The sequence below is a fragment of the Rana temporaria genome, chromosome 9 (genome assembly GCF_905171775.1).
Source record: "Rana temporaria chromosome 9, aRanTem1.1, whole genome shotgun sequence".
NCBI lineage: Eukaryota > Metazoa > Chordata > Amphibia > Anura > Ranidae > Rana > Rana temporaria.
Genome location: NC_053497.1, coordinates 19816786 through 19837318, shown reverse-complemented (window position 1 = coordinate 19837318; position 20533 = coordinate 19816786). Strand labels below are relative to the sequence as shown.

The following is a 20533-nucleotide window of genomic DNA, read 5'->3' as shown; positions in this document are numbered from 1 at the left end:
TGGTGAGGACGTAGAAGAGGTTTTCTTCTGATGACTCTTACATGAAGACCATATTTGTACAAGTATCTCTTTATAGTGGAATAGTGTACCACAACTCCAGTGTCTGCCAGATCTTTCTGGAGGGATCGTGCCGTCAAACGTGGGTTTTGAATTGCTTTTCTCACAATCCTGCGAGCTGTTCTGTCTGATATTTTTCTTGGTCTTCCAGATCTTGCTTTAACTTCCACTGTTCCTGATGACTGCCATTTCTTAATTACATTCCGAACAGAGGATATTGACATCTGAAAACGCTTTGCTATCTTCTTATAGCCTTCTCCAGCTTTGTGAGCGACAACTATTTTCAGTTTCAGTTTTCTAGACAACTGCTTAGAAGAACCCATGGTGCTGATTGTTGGGGCAAGGTCAGAGGAGTCTGGGCATTTAAAACCTTTGAGATTGACATCACCTGGTCTTCCCAGACGATGATTGAGAACAATCCATGACACTGGCAGGTCTCAGCTATGCAAAGGGGGCAGTGCAGGCTATAAATTCTGCAGGGTGCCCAAACTTTTGCAGACACCATTTTTTTGTTTTCTGTAATTTTGAAAGTGTAAATGATGGAAATAAAATCTAACTTTTTTTGACATATTATAAGAATGTCTGATCTGTAATTTAATGCCTTTTGGAGATTTTTCCATCTTTCCTTGGCTTCGTTATGCACATTAATACAAATTTTTACCTGGGGTGCCCAAACTTTCGATCTCCACTGTATATATGTATATATATATATATATATATATATATATATATATATATATATATATGACATGCCTTTTTTTATGGTTCTTATATACAGCGCTGATAGGACACTCAAATGTCCTGTCTGAATACTCTGACAAACACATTAGTGACCAAGTGGCCTACGTTTTGCGTTGAGTGCTCATCATTATTGAATTTTAAACAAGCTTCCCACTCAGTGAATGGACAATAAAGGGTTAGGAGAAGCTCAGTCATGCTCTCTCCTCCTGTCAGAATGATTCTTGCCAGCCCATATGTACTACAGAACACCCGATTGCCTCCCTGTCGTGTCTATCTCTACCTGCCTCTAGTTTCATGTAAAACTTAACTCCTGTTGTTCTCTTTGTTTTCTTCCAGGCTGGACGGGGGTAGAGAGCACCTTTTACCCATTGACTATTACTTCCCGCCGCAGAAAACCTGCTTGATTTGCGGAGACGAGGCGTCCGGGTGCCACTACGGAGCGCTCACATGCGGCAGCTGCAAAGTCTTCTTCAAGAGAGCAGCAGAAGGTAGGGGAGAGTTTTATTTACAGTGTATGCAACCGCCAATAATGTCTGGGATGGCTTCACACTGAGGAGATGGAGGAACGGGATGTTCCTCCATCTCCTCTTTGACAAATGAACCCGGAAGCAACAATGATTTCGACCCTTCCAGTTTCAGAGTTGTAATTTCCTGGCTGTTACAGTCAGGAAATAGCTGATCAAACACAATCTGTGCTTGGTTAGCTGCTTTGGAGGAGAGTGGAGACCATCAGGAGTCTAGTAGACCTCTGATGTCTCCATAAAGAGTGCCCATCACCTGCCCAGTGCGATCACAAGGGGGCTTGTTAGTTTGTAGTCTTTCGCCATTTCACTGGTATACACACTTTTAAATCCTGACTTGGTAGATCAGGGCTCGATGAAATCCGGGCGCCAGGTCGCAATTGCGACTAAAATTAGCGACCTGGTCGCCTGGGGAAGAAAGCATATGCCTGTAGAAGGCCGCAAAGCCGCGGCCTCAATTACCGGCCTGCACGGCCTGACGACGTGATCACATGGTGGGGGTGCACGGAGACCCCATCCTGTGTCTCCGTGTGCCCCCACCTCCCCCACCACGCGATCGCGTCTGGCCGCGCCAGCCGGTAATTGAGGTCGCGGCTTTGCAGCCTTTTGCAGGCCTATGCTTCCTTCTGTGATCTGGCGCCATCTTGTGGTGGCCGTCGGCATGACAAGAATAATGGAGCTTCCCCTGTGTTTTCACTGCCATCTCCTTCTTCTAATTAGAACCCCCAAACATTATATATATTTTTTAATCTTACACCCTAGAGAATAAAATGGCGGTCGTTGCAATTCTTTCTGTCACACCGTATTTGCGCAGCGGTCTTACAAGCGCACTTTTTTGGGAAAAAATACACTTTTTTTTAATTAAAAAAATAAGACAACAGTAAAGTTAGCCCAATTTTTTTTTATATTGTGAAAGATAATGTTACGCCAAGTAAATTGATACCCAACATGTCACGCTTCGTTCGCTCGTGGAATGGCGACAAACTTTTACCCTTTAAAATCTCTGTAGGCGACATTTAAAAAATTCTACAGGTTGCATGTTTTGAGTTACAGAGGAGGTCTAGGGCTAGAATTATTTCTCTGGCTCTACCAATCGCGGCGATACCTCACATGTGTGGTTTAAACACCGCTTTCATATTCCAGCACTACTCAGGTATGCGTTCGCTTTTGCGCACGAGCTCGGCGGGACAAGGCGCGTATCTGGCTCCTAACTTTTTTAGCTGGCTCCTAGATTCCAAGCAAAATTTGTCAAACCCTGTGTTAGATATCCATTTACTTGACGTAACATCATCTTTTAGATTTTACCCACAAATTGGCCTTTGTATGATGTTTGTGTGCCCTAAAATAAATGTGTGTATTTTTCCCTAAAAAATTTTGTTTCATAAACGGCTGCGCAAATATCGTGAGACATAAAAAATTGCAACAATCATAATTTTATTCTCCAGGGCCTCTGCTTTCGGAAAATATATAATGTTGGGGGGTTATTAGTCATTTAAAATAAGTTATAACTGAAGGCAAAACACTTTGGGCTAGATTCAGGTAGGGGCGCACATAGTTATGGCGGCGCAGCGTATCGTATTTACGCTACGCCGCCGTAAGTTAGAGAGGCAAGTGCTGTATTCACAAAGCACTTGCCTTCTAAGTTACGGCGGCGTAGCGTAAATGGGGCCAGCGTAAGCGCGCGTAATTCAAATGCGGATGAGGGGGCGTGTTTTATGTAAATTCTTGGTGACCCGACGTGATTGACGTTTTTTTACGAAGGGCGCATGCGTCGTCCGTGTACATATCCCAGTGTGCATTGCTCCAAAGTACGCCGCAAGGACGTATTGGTTTCGACGTGAACGTAAATTACATCCAGCCCTATTCGCAAACGACTTACGCAAACGACGTAAAAAATTAAAATTTTGACGCGGGAAGGACGGCCATACTTAAGATTGCGTGCGCCTCCTAATAGCAGGAGTAACCTTACGCCGAAAAAGCCTAACGTAAACAACGTAAAAAATAGCGCCGGGCGTACGTAAATTTGTGAATCGGCGTCTAGGTCATTTGCATATTCTACGCCGAAAACAGCTGAAGCGCCACCTAGCGGCCAGCGTAAAATTGCACACAATTATACGCCGGCGTATTCAAGTTACGTCGGCGGAGGAAGCCTATTTTTTAAACGTATCTGCCTTTGAGAATCGGCGTAAAGATACGACGGCGCACATTTGAAATTACGGCGGCGTATCTGGAGATACGCCGCCGTATCTTGTTGCTGAATCTAGCCCTTTGTTTAGTTCTGGATAACGTGGAGAGGGAAGTTATGGAGATTCCCTATTTGTCCCGTTTACCATCATCACCAAAAGTAAAAGAAAATCCCAAATGTTGGGTCGTCACCAGGACAGGAATAGAGGGGAAATCTTCCAATGGAGAAACTAGTTCCGGTGACATCCCGGGATTCCTTGACTTTGGAGAGAGTTCCACTCACTTCCTGTTGTGACTATGGGACAGGAAACAAAGGGAAATCTCTCCGATAGGGACAGCAGTTCTGGGATTTCCTCACTTTGGAGAGATTTCCACTGACTTCTTGTGGGGACTATGGGACAAAAATTGGGACAAGGAATATCTACCCAATAGGAACACTAGTTCTTGTCACAACTAGGCATTCCTTCGCTTTTGGGGGATTTTCTATCACTTTCTGTCGTGACCAAGGGATTGCAAGTGAAGCAAAATCTCTGCAATGGGGACATTAATTCTGGGATTTCCTCATTTTTTACGCTCACCTCCTGTTGTGACTATGGGACAGGAAGAAAGGGGAAATCTCCCCAATAGGGACACTAGTCTTGGGATTTTCTCACTTTGGAGTGATTTCCACTCACTTCCTGTTTTGACTATAAGACAGGAAGTGAAGGGTCAGGAAGTGACGGGACAGGAAGTGATGGGAAATATCTCCAATAGGGACACTAGTTCTGTGATTTATGCTCAACTCCTGTTGTGACTATGGGACAGGAAGAAAAGGGAAATCTCCCCAATAAGGGCACTAGTCTTGGGATTTTCTCACTTTGGAGTGATTTCCACTCACTTCCTGTTGTGACTATGGGACAGGAAGTGACGGTACAGGAAGTGATGGGAAATATCTCCAATAGGGACACTAGTTTGGGATTTATGCTCAACTCCTGTTGTGACTATGGGACAGGAAGAAAAGGGAAATCTCCCCAATAGGGACACTAGTCCTGGGATTTTCTCACTTTGGAGTGATTTCCACTCACTTCCTGTTGTGACTATGACACAGGAAGTGACGGTAAAGGAAGTGACGGTAAAGATCTCCAATAGGGACACTAGTTCTGGGATTTCCGCTCACTTCCTGTTCTGACTAAGTGACAGAAATTTAAGGGGAATCTACTCAATAGGGACACCAGTTCTGGTGACAGCCAGGATTCCCTTACCTGGATTTTCTCTCACTTCCTGTTGTGACTATGGGATTGTGTGTGAAGCAGAATCTCTGCAGTGGGCACACTAGTTCTGGTGACATTTTGGGATTCTTTCACTTTGGAGGGATGTCCTCACTTCCTGTTGTGGCTATGCAACAGAAAGCTAAGGGAAATGTCTCCAATGGTGAGAAGAATTATTTTCCTGACTTTGAAGGGATTTCCACTTACTTCCTGTTGTGATTATGGGACAGGAAGTGAAAGGTGATCTCTCCAATTGGAACACTAGTTCTGGAATGTCCTCATTTTGGAGGAATTTATGCTTAACTGCCTGTTGTGACTATAGGTCAGGAAGTGGAGGGAAATCTCTTCAATGGGGACACCAATTCTGGGATTTCCTCACTTTGGGGTGATTTCAACTCACTTCCCGTTGTGACTATGGGACAGGAAGTGAAGGGAAATGTCTCCAATGGGAACACTTAGGTAGATTCACAAAGAGTTAGGCCGGCTTATCAGTAGATAAGCCGGCCTAACTCTGAATCTGCGTTTGTTTAAGCGTATGCTCAAACAGAGATACACTTAAACAAAGCTAAGATAGGACGGCGCCGTTCTATCTTAGCTTGCAATTTTTTGGATGGCCGCTAGGTGGCGCTTCCATTGAGGCCGGCGTAGATTATGTAAATGAGCTTTTACGCCGATTCCCTAACGTACGCGAGCCCACTGCAGTCGATTAACGTTTTTTCCGTAAGGCCTTAGGCGGTCTAAAGTTATTCCACCTTTGAGGTGGAATAACAATGTTAAAGTATGGCTGCCGTTCCTGCCGCGAGGTTCGAATTTTTTACGTCGTTTGCGTAAGTCATCCGCGAATCGGGAGTTACGTCGTTTACGTCCGCGTCGAAATCAATAGGCCCGTACGGCGTACTTAGTCGCAATGCGCCCTGGGAAATGTAGGAGCCCGGCGCATGCGCAGTAAGAAAAAACGTCGAAAAACGTGAGGTCAAGCCTCATTAACATTTAACACGCCCCCCCCCAACCCATTTGAATTAGGCGCCCTTTACGCCCGCCGTGTTTACACTACGCCGCCCTAAGTAAGGAGGTAAGTGCTTTCTGAATCATGTACTTTCCTCTTTTACTTAAGGCAGCGTAGTGTAAACACGCTAGGCTACGCCAACCTATTTTTAGGCGCCCCTACCTGAATCTACCCAACTGATTCTGGGACTACCTCACTTTGGATGGATTTGCTCTCACTTCCTGTTGTGACTACAGGACAGGAAGTAAAGGGAGATCACCCCAATGAGGACACCAGTTCTGGTGACAACCAGGGATTCCCTCATTTTGGAGCGATTTCCTCACACATCTAGTTGTGGCTATAGGACAGGAAGTGAAGGGAAATCTCCCCAATGGGGACACCAGTTCTGGTGACAACCAGGGATTCCCTCATTTTGGAGCGATTTCCTCACACATCTAGTTGTGGCTATAGGACAGGAAGTGAAGGGAAATCTCCCCAATGGGGACACCAGTTCTGGTGACAACCAGGGATTCCCTCATTTTGGAGCGATTTCCTCACACATCTAGTTGTGGCTATAGGACAGGAAGTGAAGGGAAATCTCCTCAATGGGGACACAAATTGCAAAATAAACTGGACGATGGATATAACCCCCCCCCCCCCTTTACCATATCTAAAAAAATAAAAAAAAAGGTTTTGCCTTCAGTTTAATGTAGGTTACAGTATGTATGCCGTTAGAGGTTTTGAGCGCAATTAAAGAACTTAGCAAAGGAATGTCTAGTCTACAGTGTACAGATTTTTAATGAAAAACAGGCCGTAAATTAATCATGCTGAATGTCAGAGCACAATGGTTTCATGGAATGCAGCAATTTGTTTTCCTTCTATAAATGTAACAGTACATTTAACTGGAGTCCATGGATCTACGGACAGCCACATCACATGCAGAGGAAACAATTGGTGCTTTATGCATTTTCTGTATTAGGTGTGAACCGAATAAAAACAGCACAGGGCATACCAAGAATCAAATACTGAGGTCTTTGTATACTTGTAGATGGACCTTTAAAGTGCGCATATCTGTAAATTGGGGTGGCCGGGCGGGCTAAACGGCTGCATCTGTTTAACCCATTTACGCCTACGATATGTATACCAACCAGTGGCGGTGCATCCATAAAGGGCACAGGAGAGCCGCCCCCTCTCTCCTGTCACCCCTCTATCACCATAGATAGATTCATACATTGCAGCAATTGCCACAGTAGTAGCATTTGATGGAGCCACAGTGTCACAAATTGATGGGCACAGTGGCAACAATTGATGGGCACAGTGGCAGCAATTGATGGGCACAGTAGCTGCGTTTGATGGCACAGTGGCTGCTCTTGATGGGCACAGAGGCTGCTCTTGGTGGGCACAGAGGCTGCTCTTGGTGGGCACAGTGGCTACGTTTGATGGGCACAGTGGCTACGTTTGATGGGCACAGTGGCTGCTCTTGATGGGCCCTTTTGATGGGCACAGTGGCTGCTCTTGATGAGCACAGTGGCTGCTCTTGATGGGCACAGAGGCTGCTCTTGATGGGCACAGTGGCTACGTTTGTTGAGGCACAGTGGCTACGTTTGATGGGCACAGTGGCTACGTTTGATGGGCACAGTGGCTGCTCTTGATGGGCCCTTTTGATGGGCACAGAGGCTGCTCTTGATGGGCACAGAGGCTGTGTTTAATGAGCACAGTGGCTGCGTTTGATGGGCACAGAGGCTGTGTTTCATGAGCACAGTGGCTGCGTTTGCTGGGCACAGTGGCTGCAATTGATGTTTTTTTATTTTTTTTCAGTTTGTTTGCGCCCCCCAAAAAATGTTGAGCACCAGCCGCCACTGATACCAACACTATACCCCCTTCTGGATATACAGTATGTTATTAAAGATTGCCCTTATCTGAGCCACCAGCTATCTCCCTCCATTGCTGGTAGTTCTGAATCCTGGCAGTCAGCGGCACTGTTGGCCCCCTGCTGGAAGGCAGGAACCAATCACAATTGTGCCCAATCATGAGATCACTATATCTTTTTGACATAGTAACCAAATGCAGGACAGAGGCTTCACTGAAAAAAAGCCTTGTAGATGCAACTGCAGCTTGAAGATGACAGGATTCCTGTGTTTAATATTGTTCTTGTCAGATACAATTACAGTACTAGCCTGGAAGATACCACTACAGCTTAAAGAGGACAGGGTTCCTGTGTTTAAAGGAGAAGGATGGCCAAAGCTTTGTTTGGCTGTACTTCCTCTATGGACCACAAGAGTGCAGTTAGTTCTGCACTCCTATGACCCATTTTACAGTCAACAGTGGGCTAAAACGGATGTCACAGAGCCAGTCCAGGCTTTGAAAAGACCCTGTATTGGTCAACATCCACCCAAATGCCTCGACCAGCAGCTGGCTCAGCCCCTGCACAGCCCAGCGCTTCAGTGAGCTCTGGAGGGGCAGAGCAAAGTGCCGGTGATTGATGATGTTTGATCACTCAGAGCCTTAGAGCCAGCGGGGCACAGATGCAGCATCGTTCCGATGCTGTATCTGCCTAGGCGAGTATGATTTTTGTATTTTACTGAAATACATACTTCTCTTTAAACATTGTTCTTGTCAGATACAATTACAGTGTTAGAAAAAATAAGCATTCCAAGTGATACTGCAGCTTGAAGATAACAGAGCTCCTGTGTTTAATACTGGCATTGTCAGATAAAATGATAGTGTTAGAAAAACAAATAAAATAAAAAATTAATCCTTGCAGGTGCCACTGCAGATGAAAGATGACAGTGTCCCTATGTTTAATATGGTTCTTGTCAGATACAATTAGGCCTCGTACACACGATAGGTTAACCAGAGGACAACGGTTTGAAGGACCGTTTTCATCGGTCAAAACCGATCGCGTGTGTTCCCCATAGGTTATTTAACCATAGGTTAAAAAAAAAATCCAACTTGCTTTAACCACTTCCCTACGGCCGTACGACTATTGACGGCCGCAGGGTGGTTCTAAATCTCTGAGCCGCCGTCAATTGACGGCAGCTCATTTCCGCGTTCCCCGCGCGCGCTCCCGAGCGCGCAGCGGGGAACTTCTGTACTGGCCGTGTCCCTTGGACACAGCCAGTCACAGATCGCCGTGAACGGCCAATCGGAGCGGCCATTTCCTAGGCGATCTGTGCGGCCAATGAGAGATGATCTCATATGTTTACATATGAGATCATCTCTCATTCCCGGCTCTCGCAGACAGCGGTGCTGTCAGGGGAGAAAGGAGACGGATCTGTGTCTCTTGTACATAGGGACACAGATCGGTCACCTCCCCCAGTCACCCCCCTTCCCCCACAGTTAGAACACTATATAGGGAACACACATTTAACCCCTTCCTCACCCCCTAGTGTTAACCCCTTCCCTGCCAGTCACATTTATACAGTAATTAGTGCATATTTATAGCACTGATTGCAGTATAAATGTGAATGGCGCCAAAAATGTGTCCGATGTGTCCGCCATAATGTCGCAGTCGCAATAAAAATCGCAGATCGCCGCCATTACTAGTAAAAAAAATAATAAAAAAATAATAATTCTGTCCCTTATTTTGTAGGCACTATAACTTTTGCGCAAACCAGTCGCTTATTGCGATTTTTTTTTTTTTTTTTTACTAAAAATATGTAGAATACGTATCGGCCTAGACTGAGGATAAAAAATGTTTTTTTTTTAAAAATTGAGCCATTTATTACAGCAACAATTAAAAAAAATTTTTTTTTTTTTCAAAATTGTCGCTCTATTTTTGTTTAAAGGGCAAAAAATAAAAACCGCAGAGGTGATCAAATACCACCAAAAGAAAGCTCTATTTGTGGGAAAAAAAGGACGTCAATTTTGTTTGGGAGCCACGTCGCACGACCGCGCAATTGTCAGTTAAAGCGACGCAGTGCCGAATCGCAAAAAGTCCTCTGGGCAGGAAGGGGGTTTAAGTGCCCAGTAAGGAAGTGGTTAAAATGAACCTATGGATTCCTAACCGATAGGTCAAAACCGATCGTTAGTGGGCACGACCATCGGTTAAAAATCCACGCATGCTCAGAATCAAGTCGACGCATGCTTGGAAGCATTGAACTTCGTTTTTTTCAGCACGTCGCTGTGTTTTACGTCATCGCGTTCTGACACGATCGGTTATTTAACCTATGGTGTGTAGGTGTGACGGACCATTAGTCAGCTTCATCGGTTAACCTATGAATACGGTGCTTTAGACCGTTGTCTTCAGGGTAACCTATGGTGTGTACGAGGCTTTACAGTAATAGCCTTGCAGGTGCCACTGCAGCTTGAAGATGACAGGGTTCCTGTGTTTAATACTGGTATTGTCAGATACAATTACAGTATTTAAAAAAAATTGTGTTATAAAAACAAATAAAATAAAAAATGAATCCTTGCAGGTGCAATTGCAGATGAAAGATGACAGTTTCCCTATGTTTAATATTGTTCTTGTCAGATACAATTACAGTATTTAAAAAAAAAAAATACAATATAAAAAAGAAAACAAAGTATATGTCAATTTCATTATTGTATGCTTTAGTGGCCAAATTAGACCTGGGATTCTAGTGGTGGTGTTCTGAGGGGTTAGACAAAAAGGGTAGATTGGAGAATTATAAAATGGCCTGAGGTATTCACTGGGAAAAAAAGAGGCATGAGAGCCCTTATAGTATAGTATGCATCTAAAATGTAGTTATTTCCTAAATTTTTATGATTAGAGAGAAATGAAAAATAAAAATAAAACATTCTTCCATCTACTGATGTGTGTCTACTCACTGGTGACCCAGGTGGGTAGACACACACACAACCATCTGTAAACACAGGTAAAAAAAGAGGCCCTGCGTCCACACTTTATGCTGGGGGGTGGGGTCCCAATCCTGGATCCTCTGTCTGCTCTCAGGTGTGTATTCTATTGGTAGGATGAAAAGAAGTCAAAAACCCATCAGTGAAGTGAATGGCGGAGGCGCCCAGTGTGGTGTGTCTAAGAATGGGTCAGAGTCATCAAGTTAGAAAGACATCAAACAGCTTTATTTTCCTTTTGGTGAAGTAAAGCCATTTGATATTTGTCACATTTGAGGACACCGACCCATCCTTGGACAAACCATATCTCCAGCTCTTGTGCCATTTGGTTCATAGACAGGCTTTTGCTCTCTACTCATCCTACCAGTAAATTAACCTTGACTTCTAGGCATCAATGACCTCCGGTCGTGAAAAGCTTAACAGGACCTAGTGACTTCACTAAGGCATAAGAACCTCTGTGGCAAGAGGCGATTGTATTTCTCGAACTTGTAAACTGAGTTGCCTAAAACATTGCCTTGGTTCACAAAAATGATTCTGATTCTTAAGGCACACAGTTTAAAGTGATTGTAAAGGTTCAAATAAAAAAAAAAATAGCAAACATGTCATACTTACCTCTGCTGTGCAGCTCATTTTGCACAGAGTGGCCCCAAACATCCTCTTCTGGGGTCCCACGGTGGCTGTCTCAGCTCCTCCCCGCATCAGATAACCCCATCTGGGAAGCGCTTTCCCAAGGGGGTTGCCTTGCGGGCGTGCTCCCGAGTCCAGCATTTGTGTAACAGCTCTGGTGAACGGAGTGAACCACAACTGCGGTTAGCAAGGATTTCAATGCACTGTGAGAACTCAGTATTGGACCCCAGGCGTCACTCTGTGCGAACAGGAGTATGGGGGTTCTCTACATCATATCACGTAAACATATAGGGCCATATTCTCGAAAAATATCCACCTGCTGCGCTTAGGGCACTTACACTCCGCTGTCCCTACTTACTGGAGCAGGTGTTGTATTCCCCAAACACTTGCTCCATAAGTTGGGACAGCGGAGTGTAAGTGTCCCGGCGTAGCCTGGCGGATCTCCAAGGGGGCGTCTTCTATTCAAATGAAGCGCGCCCCCGATGCGAAAGAACTGGGCATGCGCCGGGCTGCAAAAAGCCCAGTGCGCATGCTTCAGTTCTCGGCGGAAAACGTCAATGACACCGACGTGTGCGTCATTGACGTAAAGTCGTATTCAAGAACGACTTACGTAAACGACGTACTCGACAAAAAAAAAAAAACGGGGACCCGACGCCATCCGTAACATGGCCTACGCGAGACTTGCGGAAATTTAATCCTCCATATAGCAGGACTAAATTTCCGCTTACGCAAACGACGTTAGCGACGGTTACGCGACGCAAACTCGTTCGGGAATCGGCGTAGAAGGATCATTTGCATATGCAAATGACTCCTTCACGTAAATGCCATCTAGCGGCGGCCGGCGTCATTGCATTTAAGATCGGCCAGTGTAAGTGACTTACAGATGGCGGATCTTAAGTGTATCTATGCAAAAATTATTCTGAGAATCAGGAGCATAGATACACTGGCCAAAAAAGGGAGTTACGATGGAGTATCTGACTTACTCCATCGTAACTTCACTGAGAATATGGCCCATAGTAATGCATTAGGCCACTAAGGGAGTTGGTATGAAAATAGGATCAACCCTTAGCATAGAAAAGTAAGAGCGAACATGTTCAGCAAGTTAGGGCAAGGCCCATAAGCAAATAACACTTATGTCAAGCACGTAGTAAATAGGAATTGTTAAGACAACTAATAGTTGCATATGAGAGGCGAATATAGCTGAGGTAATTTGAGAGTAAATGTCCCTTTAAGATATTCCTTAGCAAACAGTCATAGGCACAACAGTCTATCCCAAGTAGTACTGTATGTTAATAGCCACAAGCCATAATAAATAACAGCAATTGTTTTAGGTGGAAAGTATGCAGCAGGATCTTTCTATAGAACTACAAGTAACACAATTGCTACTTATCCGTTTGCAGGGCTTGAGTGTAGTGACAAGGGATTCCGTAGTCTAGGGTGTCAGCGAGGAAGGTCTTGAAGTTTGTCCCCGGCAATGGCAATGTGAAGTCGCCAAGGAAACAGCAGGAATGCTGGAGTTGCAGCTTGGTGGAGTTTTGCAGCATGGGGAGCGATAGCACCATTATGTGTAGCGTGGCCGAGCTACGGCTGACAATAATAGAACTGTGTGCAGTCAGCACACCGCTCTGTTTATAGCATCAAGGCAGGTGCAGATTCAAAGGAAACCGCCGTAAGTTGCGGTGCACTTCCGCGTTCCACTGTGGAACGCACACGGCGCCGTGCGATGAGGTCGCTGTATGCGCTCCACGCCAGAATGCATATTAACAGGCACGAGGAGCGCCCGTTACAATTTGCATCCATAGACACGAATGCCAGGCTTGACCCCGCCCCCGTGTCAATGGATTTGATTGACAGCAGCGGGAGCCAATGGCTGCACTGCTATCAATCTATCCAATGAAGAGCCGAGAAGAGCGGGTCGATCAAACGCGTTCTCCACGTGGGACTTTCGAGGGCTCAGGTAAGTAACCGGGTTGGCAACTATCGGATGTTTTTTCACCTTAATGCATCCTATGTGGGGAAAAAACAGGAAGGTTTACAACCCATTTAAACTTTCGTAGAGAGATAATGTAGCACTTTATGAAAAAGGTTTAATATATGGGGTTCATGGGTTTCATGATTCTTAATTTCACAAATGTTCCAAATAACTGCACATCTTGAAAACGTACACAAAATAAATATCTGTATTACTGCGAGGGAACACACTTTTTTGGCATACGTAATTCTAAATAATTTACTACCTCAGATAGTTTTCTTTGTTGGATGTTTGGCTTGTTTTTTTTGCCACAGAAATGTCACCGTGCTAAAGTCAAAGCATGCATTGTTAAGACAAATTGAAGAGTCAGCCATTGGACTTCTCGTGGAAAAATAAACAGAAATGAAAAATTCGGATCTATAGAACAATCCCGGGCACAACACAGGGCTAAAAAAAATGGTTTGCGGCTTTACGAACACTCAACATTTTTTACACATGGTTATTGATTAGAATTTATCCTGAATGTTGGTTAAATTTCAACAATTTCATGAATTCAAATGGCTAAAACCAAGTTTCAGTGTTATTTTTGGCAGTTCGGACTTCCAAAAAGTCATCTGGAAGAAAAGAACATAAGGCTGTTATATCTGCCTCTTCTGTTCAATGAGAACCCTTAGCTTGACTGCCAGTCCCATCAGGTTCCACGCTACCATCTTAGTTTTCATTTTTAAAGGACGTGGCTCAGAATGGTTTTTGGCCCACTGATCTCGTCAGGCAAGGGTGCCAGGAGCCTTACAATCTATTCGGCACAATATACATCATTAGCTGCCCTGTAATAAACTTTTTTTTTTCCAGTTAGGCTCTGAGGAAGACAGGCTGCCCCTCAAAACATGCAAGCCATAAGTAGGGAAGACCCTCACCATGCCAACATCCATCATCCAAAATATATATTTAAAGCGGGGGTTCACCCTAAAAAAAAAAAAAATGTTCTACCATGCCATCTAGCATACTGGCGCGAGCTACAGTATGCCTTTATTTTCTTTTTTTGCGCCGTACTCACAGTTTAATCCCGTAGTTAAGTTTCAGACTCCCCGCGAGGAGTAGGCGTTCCTATGCAGAGGGGAACATGATTGACGACCGGCTGTGGCGCTTCACGCTTCCCGAAAATAGCCGAAATAGGACTTGGCTCTTCACGGCGCCTGCGCAGTCAGCTCTTAGTCTGTGCGCAGGCGCCGTATAGCGCCGTGAAGAGCCGAGTCCTACTACGGCTATTTTCGGGAAGCGTGACGTGCCATAGCCGGCCGTCAATCATGTTCCCCTCTGCATAGGAACGCCCATTCCCCGCGGGGAGTCTGAAACTTAACTACGGGATTAAACTGTGAGTACGGCGCAAAAATAAATAAATAAAGGCATACTGTAGCTCACGCTAGTATGCTGGATTTCATTGTAGAAACTTGTTTTTTAGGGTGAACCACCGCTTTAAGGATTGACCAAGTCAAAAAATTGGCAGACTTGTAGGGCACACAATGAGAGAGAGAATCATTCAAAAAAAGTATAACGTTTATTACAACATACGGTAGTTACAAAAAACATAAACAACATACAAACAACACCCTGTATGGGCACAGTTACCCAATAATGTTATAGTTATATATAGTTATAGAGGACTGGCCCTACGGTACAAAAATGTATTTAATAATGTATCAAGGTAAGAGAAGAATTTCTGATCCATTACTGCCTCCAAAAACGTGCTCGTCGACGCGTTTCACTAAAATATTAGCTTCCTCAGGACAGATACTGGGTAGGTCCTGGTAAACTTGTGGCTCAGGGTATAGGTGAACTTGGCCAAACTGACAGACAACCGAAAAAAACAAAATTGCATATGTGTGTCTACGATAGTAGGATACACATATATCATGTGGTCTATTGTAGATACCACTGGTATACAGTGGTCATGTATAGGTATTAGAGTATAAATCACACACAACGGTAAGTAGTCACAGATTTCCACTATAATCATGTTCAATACAGCATCAATAGTACCGAGAAGTGGCCCATGGATACCGGACCAAATTATTAAATGGGTAAGTATACAGTCCTCTTAAAGTGGAGGTTCACCCAAAAACGTAATTCTTAACATTAGATTGAGGCTCGTTTTGTGAAGGGGAATCGGGTGGTTATTTTAAAATCTAAGCAGTACTTACCGTTTTAGAGAGCGATCTTCTCCGCCGCTTCCGGGTATGGGCTGCGGGACTGGGCGCTCCTATTTGATTGACAGGCTTCCGACGGTCGCATACATCGCGTCACGATTTTCCCAAAGTAGCCGAACGTCGGTGCGCAGGCGCCGTATAGAGCCGCACCGACGTTCGGCTTCTTTCGGCTACTCGTGACGCGATAGATGCGACCGTCGGAAGCCTGTCGGAAGCCTGTCAATCAAATAGGAACGCCCAGTCCCGAAGACCATACCCGGAAGCGGCGGAGAAGATCGCTCTCTAAAACGGTAAGTACTGCTTCGAATTAAAAAAAAACACCCGATTCCCCTTCACAAAACGAGCCTCAATCTAATGTTAAAAAAAATAATTCTGGTGAACTCCCGCTTTAAGTATAGAGGTGAATGGAATATCTGAATATGTAAATACTGCGCTTATCACATGAGGGAGACCTTTTGTTGGGGCTCAAGTTGGTATTGCCACGTACATAGGGGAAAAATCTGCCACCTTTGGTGCTACACCCCTGTGTACAACTTTCCTTGCTGTGTGTATGTAAGCGAGAGGCTAATGCCCCGTACACACGATCGGAATTTCCGATGGCCTAAAACCCGATGGAATTTTTCATCGGAATTCCATTCAAGCTGTCTTGCATACACACTGTCAGATCAAATTCTGACTGTCCAAAACGCGGTGATGCAAAACACTACGACGAACCGATACAGTTGAATGCTTCTGAGCATGTGTCAACTTGATTCTGAGCATGCGTGGGTTTTTTCGACATCGGAGTTGCACACAGACGATAGGAATTTTCTATCGTTTTTTTTTTCCATCGGAAATAAAATAAAACATGTTCTATTTCTAAACACTGATGGAAAAAAGTCCGATGGGGCCCACATACGATCGGAATTTCCGATGAAAAAAAGTCCATCCGACTTTTTTCATCGGAAATTCCGATCGTGTGTACGCGGCATAAGTGTTGTTGATCTGGCAACATTTGTTTCATGTTTATTGATATCCCGGTTGACACAAACTGTTTGTGAATATATTACTTATTTTTAATAGGTACAAGTGCACTTTTTGGGAAAAAAATACACTTTTTTAAATTAAAAAAATAAGACAACAGTAAAGCTAACCCAATTTATTTTATATTGTGAAAGATAATGTTACGCCGAGTAAATTGATACCCAACATGTCACGCTTCAAAATTGCGTCCGCTCGTGGAATGGCGACAAACTTTTACCCTTTAAAATCTCCATAGGCAATGTTTAAAAATTCTACAGGTTGCATGTTTTGAGTTACAGAGGAGGTCTAGGGCTAGAATTATTGCTCTCGCTCTACCAATCGCGGCGATACCTCACATGTGTGATTTGAACACCGCTTTCATATGCTGGCGCTACTCACGTATGCGTTCGCTTCTGCACGCGAGCTCGGCAATAATGCCTGCTAATCAGTGATGCCCATTGTGGGCACTGATTGGCATCCATTGTGGGCACTCATTGGCATCCATTATTCATTTCTGATCGTCATCCCTGGTGGTCTAGGGTGGCATACTTGTGGTGGGCATCCCTGTGGTCTAGTGGCATCCCTGGTGGTCCAGTGTTGGCATCCTCGGGGGGGCTGCGCTGATAATCGATCAGCGCAAACCCCCCCTGTCAGCAGCTGATCGGCTCTCCTCTACTCTCGTCTAATAGACGCGAGTGAGGAAAAGCCGATTACCGGCTTTTCCTGTTTACATTGTGATCACCAGTGATTGGACACGGCTGATCACGTGGTAAAGAGTCTCCGTCAGAGACTCTTTACCTTGATCGGTGTTGCAGGGTGTCACACTGACACCCTGCAACAACGATCGCCACGATGCGCGCCCCCGGGGGCACGCAGCGGCTCAATATCCTGAGGACGTCATGTGACGTCCAGTCAGGATATTGAAACCACTTTGCCGACGTAATTTTGCTATATGGCGGGCGGCAAGTGGTTAAATTAGCCAGTAAAGATGATCAGTTAAACTCCATTAATAGATAGCTAACACAGTACAACATCTTATTATACAAAATATAAAAAAAAAAAAAAACCTAAGCAGGGAATTTTTTGAAAAACTGTATACCAAATAAAAGCCTTATAAATCCTTAAAATAAAAAAGTATAAATGATTTAGGTAAGCAAACTAGTCTAGTCATTGAGTTGCAGTCAAGTTAACAGACGTTGGTTAATTTGGTTGGGACATCTAATGCCTGGTACAGACAATTGGCTTTCCCATCTGTAAAAGTCCGCCAGGAATCCCGAGGGGAAAACCGAGAACCTGCTCGGTAACTTTTTCCCACTACACACGACCGGGTTTCCAGACAGAAAAACTGCCATGAGAGCTTTGGTTAGGAAACCCCGGCCGTGTGTATTCTCCATCACAGTCTTTTCCCATAGGAAAACTGCTGGCTTTAAAACCGTCGGGAATCCCGGCGGGAAAAAAGAGAGCTGGTTCTCTTTTTTTCCCCATCAGTTTTCCTGTCGGGAAAACTGCGATGGAACATACACATGGCCGGGATTCCCGGCCAAAAGCTCCCACGGCAGTTTTCCCGAGAGGAAAATCAGTCATGTGTACAATGCATTCGCTTCAATGACCTCTGGTTATAATTATGAATGAGTTCAAGTAGAAAACCCTCAGAACGATATTCACTTAAGAGAAAATCCTCTTAGAACTCTTCTTAACACATCAAGTCTATTCTAAACAGTTTATTTAACCTGCTTATACTACGGAATCGTTTTTGGAACAAAGATGATTCATATGGTCATTGTTTGATGGCTGCCTAGCGAGGTATAAAAGACAAAAAAAAGCCGCGCCACAAATTTAAAACATTTTTGATGACAAACTCTGAGAGTATGATGAGGATAAAAAATGATAATCAAGGCAGTCCATATGTGACATGTGACAATGCTATGCCGTAGTCCGTGCTGGAGTTATTAAGTCCCTTAAGCAGCAAGGTATAACTTCATATAGGTTGATAGACTGGAATAACAGATCTATCTTTCCACATCACCAGGTGACATATATGCAGTTAGTGTGAACCCTCCACTGTAATGATAAGCCGCTTACCAGATGGCAAACAAAGCGATCAGTTGGCTATAACCCAGCCACGGCCTTTGGCTCCCCAGGGATCATGGACGGAGCAAAAAAGGTCCAAAATATGCGATACCAGCCAATCCGACAGGATCAATGAGATGCAATTGGAAAGAAAGACGCATATAGCGTAATTCCGTAAAATACAATTTATTTTAAAAAAGAGAGATGTACTTACAAACAGAAGAATTAAAACAGCATGTAAAGTAAACCAACGAATGCCGGCCGGCATGAAGGAGCCCTCCTCCTTAGCTTGGTGACGTCACTGACGTAGCCTCCCAGACGCGTTTCGTCACTACCAGGACGTTGTCAATGGGGGTACACTGAAAGGATGGCTCTTAAATGTCTTGTATATACAAGACATTTAAGAGCCCTCCAACTGTACATTTTCAGTGTAGGTATATACCTACACTGAAAATGTACAGTTGTGCTCATAAGTTTACTGTACATACCCTGGCACAATTTATGATTTCTTGGCCATTTTTCAGAGAATATGAATGATAACACAAAAACATTTCTTTCACTCGTGGTTAGTGTTTGGCTGAAGCCATTTATTATCAATCAACTGTGTTTACTCTTTTTAAATCATAATGACAACAGAAACTACCCAAATGGCCCTGATCAAAAGTTTACATGCCCTGGAAAGTTTGGCCTTGGTACAGACACAGAAGGTGGCACACACAGGTTAAAATGGCAATTAAAAGGTTAATTTCCCACATGTGTGGCTTTTTAAATCGCAATTAGTGTCTGTGTATAAATAGTCAATTGGCCAGATTCAAGTAGTGTTACGCCGGCGTATCAGTAGATACGCTGTCGTAACTCTGAATCTGCGCCGTCGTAAATTTAAGTGTATTCTCAAATTGAGATACACTTAAATCTAGCTAAGATACGACCGCCTGCGCCGTCGTATCTTAGCTGTCTATTTAGGCCGGCCGCTAGGGGCGTGAACGCTGATTTACGCCTAGAATGCGTAAATCAGCGAGATACGCCAATTCACGAACGTACGCTTGCCCGTCGCAGTAAAGATACGCAGTTTACGTAAGGCGTTTTCAGGCGTAAAGTTATTCCACCAAAAAGCTGGCCTAGCCAATGTTAAGTATGGACATCGGTCCCGCGTCGAATTTTGTAAATTTTACGTCGTTTGCATAAGTCGTCTGTGAATGGGGCTGGACGTAATTTACGTTCACGTCGAAACCAATAAGTCCTTGCGGCGTAATTTGGAGCATGCGCACTGGGATACGTACACGGACTGTGTCTTCTTTAGGGATGAAGGGAACCACTCTTCGTAGGAGCCGTAGAAGATGATGCGATCCGCTAATTACTGATCCTATTTGTGCATCCATTGTCATGTCCGAGTCAAAGATGACTCCTAGACTTTTGACTGCTAGAGGTGATGGTTTGTCCTAAAATGGGTGGAGGGGTCCGGGTAGTCCTGGCCAGTTTCCTCCTGTTTGCATGGAGTTGAATGATTTCTGTTTTTGCTCCATTGAGTTTGAGGTGACTCTCCGTCATCCAGATGTCTATCTGAGTGAGGCATTGTTCTAATGCGGGGTATTGGTTCTTTTTGTCGCTGATACCAAAATAAAGTTGCGTATCATCCGCGTAGGAGTGATAGAGAAGGTCGTGATTACTAATAATTTTTAGGAGTGGGCGGAGGTTAATATTGAATAGCGATAGGGGAGATCCCTGAGGGACTCCGCAAGACACGCTGCATGATTCAGATGTGAAAGGTCCTAGTTTCACTATCTGGGATCGATTTTCCAGGAATGATGAAAACCACGGTAGATCCGAGTCTGCCACTCCAGCTATCTCTGTGAGCCGGGTTAACAACAGTTTGTGATCTACTGTATCAAAGGCAGCACTGAGGGCGTCGTCCCATATTTTGAGAAGCGCTGTTTCTGTCCCATGACCTGGTCAAAAACCCGATTGTAGTGGGTCCAGGAGTTTATGGGTGTCTAAATGGTATTGTAGTTGTTGTACTACTACCTTTTCCATAACCTTGGAAAAGATGTTGAGGGAGGTTATTGTTTGGATCTTTGGGGTCTGAATTGGTTTTTTTTTTAGAAGGG

General features: G+C 44.4%; 1 protein-coding gene across 1 annotated transcript in view; it reads left to right on the top strand.

Annotated features, from left to right (window-relative positions):
* The window catches only part of AR (androgen receptor), a 383424-nt gene that overhangs the window by 254874 nt on the left and 108017 nt on the right, over nucleotides 1-20533 (top strand). The window contains exon 2 of the mRNA XM_040322905.1: nucleotides 1135-1286. Coding sequence (XP_040178839.1) covers nucleotides 1135-1286 — 152 coding nt within the window. The remainder of the gene's footprint in view (nucleotides 1-1134; nucleotides 1287-20533) is intronic.